We start from the raw sequence: 7,968 nt of genomic DNA on the forward strand, positions 1-7,968 counted from the left end.
TAATAAGACATTAATATTAACTAATATGTTTGTATATTACTAACATAGCAGGGGGTGGCCTAGGATATTGAGGTATTAATGATAAATATTATATCTTCACAAATATCCACCCATTTAATCGTATTTAATTGTATTGACTGTATAACTGCACACAGATGTGTTACACCGGCGCTGTGTCGTTTTCCTGCAGCCAGTACTTGCGTGGAGTCCTGGCGCCATCTACAGGGAGACGTGAGAGTAGCAGGGAGAGGTTTGTCATTAATTTCAATGGGAGATAGATTATTAAGTCTCCAAACGGTAACTGGAAAGATAATACGCCAGTTTAAATGAGTGTACACATGTGTTTAAGTGTCTTATACATAAATTATGAAAGGTATTATTAGCAATTTGTAACTTTATAAATGAGCCGGCATTTCCTTCTCATTTTATAAACTGACAGATCAGCTGGTAATTTATCAATTTTTTATATAATTAATACAACGATAATCTCCTGTTTTCATATACATCACCACTTATTATTATTCTTAATAATAATAATAATAATAATAATAATAATACACTGAACGTTGCCCTAGTATAATTATGCGCCTGTTGTCTTGATTATACGGTAACTGCTGCAGAGCTGATTCCCTATTGACAAGTAGAGCGCCAGCGCGTCCAATCACCGGAGGGCTCCTCGGTTCAGAATGACCCCGCAGCCAATGGCAGGCGAGAGAGGGGGCGGGTTTGTTTTCGCTTCGGTCCCTCACAATATTTTTCCCTGAAGGAGAGAGAGGAGGCCTGAGCGGCTGAATTAACGAGTAAGTTTTTAAGTATAAATCAATTGTATTCCATTTGTTAACCGGTACCGACACATTTGATTAGTCGCGCTGAAAACAATATGTTTCGTGTAATGATATTTTAAGAGGGTCATTTTTTTTCCGTGTACGAAAGTAATAATTGTATCTCACACACACACAGGCCCACTTAGAGGGGAGTCCGGGGACATTTCAGCGCCGCGCTGCTCCTCGAAAAACTAAAACAACAAAACTTAAAAAATCAATTCCGGTCAATTAATATCAAACATTTAAACATTTTTAATAACGCGTAACCGCTCGAGCCCTCCGCGCTGCGCGGGAGCGTTTGCGTTCGCGCGCGCCGCCCCCCACGTAAACAAACAAGCCGTCCTTGTTGTTTCCGGTGTGAGGCTGCGCTCCGCTCCGCTGCAGACTCGACAGTCCTGAACACTGAACCGATGCGCTTCTGTGCGAGGCTAATGTACGCGCTGTGCAAATACCAGCCATGCATTAGAAACATACAGAGAGAAACGCTGCCTGTGTGTTTATGACTCGCACTGTCAGTGCACGCCTCAGTCCTGCTCTAGGAAAGCATTTCCCACTAGTTTTGGATTTGTTGAATAAGTTGCTCTGTCAGTTTTCATGTTATTTCTCAGCTCTGTACTGTAGTGAAGCTCGGACCCTGGAAAGGAGGGGGAGCGCTGTGTGTTATTGTGACTTATTTGGGCAGAATTGAAGCACGTCCTGTTTTTACTGGACTGTTTAGTTTGTTTGCATTTTGTGAAAAGCTGCGTGCACTTTTATTTAATGTGTGGAGATTAACCGGACGCTGTGAGACAGAACGGGATTTCAAACTTGCCCCTAAATTGAAATAAATGAAGGTGTAAATGAACCATCCTTAGCTACAATTAATAATGGTGCTTAAATACAACCAACCAGCACCTTCAAATATGCACAGAGTCCAGTACATAACCCAAACCAACCAGCACCTTCAAATATGCACAGAGTCCAGTACATAACCCAAACCAACCAGCACCTTCAAATATGTACAGAGTCCAGTACATAACCCAAACCAACCAGCACCTTCAAATATGAACAGAGTCCAGTACATAACCCAAACCAACCAGCACCTTCAAATATGCACAGAGTCCAGTACATAATCCAAACCAACCAGCACCTTCAAATATGTACAGAGTCCAGTACATAACCCAAACCAACCAGCACCTTCAAATATGTACAGAGTCCAGTACATAACCCAAACCAACCAGCACCTTCAAATATGAACAGAGTCCAGTACATAACCCAAACCAACCAGCACCTTCAAATATGCACAGAGTCCAGTACATAATCCAAACCAACCAGCACCTTCAAATATGCACAGAGTCCAGTACATAACCCAAACCAACCAGCACCTTCAAATATGTACAGAGTCCAGTACATAATCCAAACCAACCAGCACCTTCAAATATGCACAGAGTCCAGTACATAACCCAAACCAACCAGCACCTTCAAATATGCACAGAGTCCAGTACATAACCCAAACCAACCAGCACCTTCAAATATGCACAGAGTCCAGTACATAATCCAAACCAACCAGCACCTTCAAATATGCACAGAGTCCAGTACATAATCCAAACCAACCAGCACCTTCAAATATGAACAGAGTCGAGTACATAATCCAAACCAACCAGCACCTTCAAATATGTACAGAGTCCAGTACATAATCCAAACCAACCAGCACCTTCAAATATGAACAGAGTCCAGTACATAACCCAAACCAACCAGCACCTTCAAATATGCAGAGTCCAGTACATAACCCAAACCAACCAGCACCTTCAAATATGCACAGAGTCCAGTACATAACCCAAACCAACCAGCACCTTCAAATATGCAGAGTCCAGTACATAACCCAAACCAACCAGCACCTTCAAATATGCACAGAGTCCAGTACATAACCCAAACCAACCAGCACCTTCAAATATGTACAGAGTCCAGTACATAACCCAAACCAACCAGCACCTTCAAATATGCACAGAGTCCAGTACATAACCCAAACCAACCAGCACCTTCAAATATGTACAGAGTCCAGTACATAACCCAAACCAACCAGCACCTTCAAATATGCACAGAATCCAGCGTGCTTTCATTTCATTAGGCCGGTAGGCTACAGCATTATAAACACACTGCAAGACTGTAAGTAATTGTATAATAATATATCAATATTGTAATCTGTTGTGCTTTAACGGTGTGATTCTCTCTACTGCAGTGGTGGCCAATACACCAAACACTGCGATTCATTTTGGTGGATCTCAATGGGCTCCACAATCCACCAGTATGAACGACAATTATTAGCAGGATTTAATGTAATAGAGTCCACTACGTAAGATAGTAATATTATAACAAAACAACCACAACAAAAAAAACGAAACAAACGCGCAATCAAAGCATTTTTTACGTTAAGCATAGGTAGTTATAAAACAGACACTTGCTGGCATTTTTCATCTGTCTTGAAGCCCGGTGTAGGCAGGGCTTGACGCTAAATTTTTAGGCAAATGTGCGCCTAAGTTAAAAAATGAAAGCACTGAAAAATGTAGGGGCAATACAATTTTGCTCAAATGTATTGTTGACTATCTACACATCTTTTTTTTCCTTCCTTTCTTACATAACACTTGTGCAGTTCAATAGTTTTGCATCCACACAGTTATAATGGACAACTTTTTTTTCCAACTTAAATGATTTTTAACTGCCTGGTAGCGTCTTCCTCAGAATGTGCTGCTTGCCTGTTTATGGTAGCAGGATGGTCTGGCTGACGTTTCTGGATGTATTCCTCTCCGCACATTGCGTGCCGTTTTGAAGCACTTAGTTTTAATAATTTTTTCACGTTTGAACTCCTGGCTCCCTGTTAAAAATGCAGTCTTGTCAAATTCAACCCAGTGAAAATCTTTTATCCACTGTTGGTTGAACTTGTATGTTGTTTGGCTACTTAAAGCTGTGAATATGCTGTAACTAACCTAGCCCTTCTCGAAGTTCTCTGTTCGCTTTCATCTTCTGACATACCCTCGTTGCTCATTTCTTGTAAAGACGCCCACATTTCTGAATTGTTCATCGCGGTTTTCTTTTGTAACCTCCCTAATGGCATGAAAATAACTAAATACACCACGACAAACACATTCTGCTAATGACAATTATGACAATCTGAGCGCTAAATTTAGTGAATTGCAGTTTCTTTTACTTCTCTAAATATGTGTGTGTGTTTTTTTGTTTTTTTATCATCAGTACACTTCCTAATTACAGTCCAGAGTGTTCTGCTTTCACCTTTCTGGTCAGTTTGAGAGTTAAACGTAGTTTTTCCTGCAACAGCTGACCGTGCTTTAGTACAAAACTCACGCTATATTACTGTATTTCATTGTGGTTTTTTCAGTGCAGACAACAATTGGGGTGACAAAAGAGTGCTATCAGCTGGGGATTGGCTGAGGAGTTGGGGTCGGTGTTCTCAGCACTGCCAGACCCAGGGGTTGAAATAGTCAGTGTTCATGTGGTGCAGAGGAGTCCACATCAATGAACTGTTGCTGTTGCTTTAAGGTGCCTGTTTACCTGGGAAGAAACAAGACTGCCAGAGCCGTGCTGCAGATATCCTGCTGACAATCCCTGAAGTGAGTTTCTTATTCTTTTACTCTTCAGTCCTGATTCAGCTTCACCGCTCTGTGTTTGATTGTGTGTTTCTGGTCGTATCAGTTTATTTAATACTGAACACAAGTCTGATCTAAGTTATAGAAGTTACAATTGTGTGGAGTGATCTGTATTTCTGTTGTTGCATGTAGAGACCTTTCAGATTCATGCTTTAGTTTCAAGGAGCTCTACATGATGCTGGCAGGCAGAACTGTTTAAACAAATCTAATGTGGGGGTTTACATGGGAATGGAAGTTTACACACTTTATATTCATGTTTATCGCATCTCTTGCCTGGTTAGTTCTGTGGGTGCTTACAAGCACCAATAAGTATACATGCAAATATTTCACAGCACTTAAAAGAAACTTCATTATCAAATCTGTCAAGCTTTTCAACAGTACCCTTTGTCTTGTGTGAAAGAAATGCTGTCATTTTCTAAGCAGTATTCCTGAGGATCTTCTGCTTGAGTGGTTACATGTGTGGGTGCTTTTTATACATGTTTCAATATTTCTCTGTTTAGAACTGTCTTTGTTTCTGTGATTTTGGTTCATCTCTCCTTCCTCCTTGTTATAGAAAATCTCCTTCATCTCACTCAGTGCAGCACATTTGTGAACATGGTAATGAATGGAGTCTGGAGTTGGTAAGGCAAGTTCATAGAATCTAAGAAAGTGATTGTAACAGATTGTGTTTTATGTTGTTTTTTTAGGACAAAACTGGATTATCCTTGTGAAAGAGAAGATTCAACAATGGAGCCTGTCCATATTAAAGAGGAGAGTCCTGTCCTAGAATCAGTCCATGTTAAAGAGGAGAGTCCTGCACTGGAATCAGTCCATATTAAAGTGGAGAGTCCAGTACTAGAATCAGTCCATATTAAAGAGGAGAGACCTGTACTAGAATCAGTCCATATTAAAGAGGAGAGTCCTGAACTAGAATCAGTCCATATTAAAAGGGTTATTCTCAATTCTAAATCCTTAAGCAGCTTGCAGGGCTCTCTTCCCTGTCCTGGATGTGGGGAGAGTTTTAATCCTGAAGGAAACCTTGAAACATCTCCTGGAAAGACTCTGCATCGCTGTGCTGGATGTGTGAAGACTTTCAGGGAGTCAGGAATCCTGAACGGACAGCAGCAAACAGGCACTGGAAAGACTCCGTATAACTGTCATGAATGCGGGGCAGATTTCAGACACCACAGCACCATGAAACACCACCTGCGAGTTCTGAAGGTACAGCTGGGTTATCCTTGTGAAAGGCAGGATTCAGAGATGGAGCCTGTCCACATTAAAGAGGAGCTTCCTGAACTAGACCCTGTCCATGTTGAAGAGGAGGGTAACCATTTTAAAACAAGCAGCTTGCAGGGCTCTCTGTCCTGTACAGAATGTGGAAAGAGTTTCAGTCAGTCACAAAACCTGAAACGTCACCAGCGAATCCACACTGGAGAGAAACCGTATGTCTGTACTGACTGTGGGAAGAGTTTCAGACAGTCAGGTGATTTGAAAACCCACCAGAGAATTCACACTGGAGAGAATCCGCATCCATGTAGTAGATGTGGGAAATGTTTCAATCGGTTAGCAAATCTTAAAATCCACCAGTTAATCCACACAGGAGAAAAGCCACATCACTGTAATTATTGTGGGAAGAGTTTCAGACAGTTACACCACCTGAAGTTTCACCAGCGAATCCACACTGGAGAGAAACCGTATGTCTGTGCTGACTGTGGGAAGAGTTTCAATGAGTCAAGAACATTGAGAAGACACCAGCAAATCCACACAGGAGAGAAACCATGTGTCTGTGCTGACTGTGGGAAGAGTTTCAATCAGTCAGGCTATTTGACAAAACACCGGCAAATTCACACTGGAGAGAAACCATGTGTCTGTGCTGACTGTGGGAAGAGTTTCAGAAATTTACAAAGCCTGAAACGTCACCAGAGAATTCACACTGGAGAGAAACCATATCTCTGTGTTGACTGTGGGAAGAGATTCAGACATTTAGAAAACCTGAAACGTCACCTCCTGATACACACTGGAGAGAAACCGCATCCATGTAGTAGATGTGGGAAGTGTTTCAATCACTTAACAAATCTTAAAAAACACCAGTTAATTCACACAGGAGAGAAGCCACATCGCTGTAATGACTGGGAAGAGTTTCAAACAGTCACGCAACTTGAAAATGCACCAGCGAATCCACACAGGAGAGAAACCGCATGTCTGTGCTAACTGTGGGAAGAGATTCAGGTGGATATACAGCTTTAAAAGACTCCAGCGATTTGATGTCTACAGATGTTCTGAATTAGTTACTTTATGAAGTACATTTCTAGTATGTGTGATACGAGGCGAAGCCAAGTGCCTCCAACCCCTGAGAAGTCTGTATATTCAACGTATACGGTGTGGGAGAAATTCATAGTTGTAATTGAATGTACTTTATAAAATGACATTTAACATCTTAAACTTTACAAAAATAGAACAAAAATATCAGTATATGTAAATATTAATCACATAATGGAGGCTTCGTCCTCTGTTAAGAAATGAACATTAGTTAATATGTTTGTATATTACCAACATAGCAGGGGTGGCCAAGGATATTGAGGTAAATATATCGAAAACAATATGCACTACAACGACCATATTGCATTTATAATCCAGGTCAAACTGGAGTTGAAAAAAAAAAATAGGAAAACATTTTTTTCTTTTATTAAGTATCCTTCCACCAATAAATGGACCAAAAAGTAATCTGTTCTGTTCAGACAGTGCTGAAATAAATATCTTTTTTCTCAGCTGTTTCAGCAGAATGGCGAGACTAGCAATAAAAATAAATAAATAAATTCAATGCCGGCTCAGATTTCATTAGTTTTTCCAGGTCTGTGTCGGGTGGTCGTCTTTCTGGTTGGTTGGCATGCATGGGTGAGGGATGAAAGTGGGGTGCTGGGTAGAGTGGCTCCATTGGTAAGTTTGGTGTTGATTCTCAGAGTTTATTATTATTATTATTATTATTATTATTATTATTATTATTAATCAGCCTGTCTGTTACACCTCCTCTTTCTCCTCATCCTGCCTACATGAAGAACTACAGCTCCCATCATCCCTCATTGTAGAGGCATGCTGGGAGCTGTAGTTTCGATTCTGATTATTTTAGTCCCGATCATTTCATTAGCAGCAAGTATTCAGTTGCCTGGAAATGAAGAACTACAGTTTTCTTGTACTATAGACAAACAGATAGGCAAACAGATAGGCAGAGAGACACATAGACATAGATACACACAGACAGACTGACACAGACAGACAGACACAATCCTGTTCAGTTTGGCGCTACAATATAATCCCTTCTTGGTGTCTGTGTTAGTTTACTACATTCTGAAAAGAGTTTAGAATACAATAAAGCCAGTAATTTAAGCAATGTTCTGCCTGCCTGGAACTAGAATGGGGAATGTAAACTAACTGGAAAGTCATCGTTTCTGATGAACTAGTTCTGCACAGAAAGCTGAACTCTGGTAGAATGTAGCAAACATTCACTCAGGAATAATATTGTAGTT

The 7,968-nt window shown here is 40.7% G+C and overlaps 1 protein-coding gene across 2 annotated transcripts in view; it reads left to right on the forward strand.

Annotated features, from left to right (window-relative positions):
- The window catches only part of LOC131724841 (zinc finger protein 501-like), a 32,623-nt gene extending 25,288 nt beyond the window's left edge, over nucleotides 1–7,335 (forward strand). Inside the window, exons 1-3 of one of the 2 annotated variants that reach the window (XM_059017768.1) lie at nucleotides 684–800; nucleotides 4,359–4,429; nucleotides 5,152–7,335. In XM_059017768.1, coding sequence (XP_058873751.1) covers nucleotides 5,192–6,655 — 1,464 coding nt within the window. In that variant the 5' untranslated portion in view covers nucleotides 684–800; nucleotides 4,359–4,429; nucleotides 5,152–5,191 and the 3' untranslated portion in view covers nucleotides 6,656–7,335. Of the gene's footprint in view, nucleotides 1–683; nucleotides 801–4,358; nucleotides 4,430–5,151 lie in introns of those variants that run through there. The other variant, XM_059017769.1, reaches the window with a different exon arrangement.
- The last annotated feature ends 633 nt before the right edge of the window (nucleotides 7,336–7,968 follow it).

Source organism: Acipenser ruthenus, chromosome 57 (genome assembly GCF_902713425.1).
Source record: "Acipenser ruthenus chromosome 57, fAciRut3.2 maternal haplotype, whole genome shotgun sequence".
NCBI classification, from domain to species: Eukaryota; Metazoa; Chordata; class Actinopteri; order Acipenseriformes; family Acipenseridae; genus Acipenser; species Acipenser ruthenus.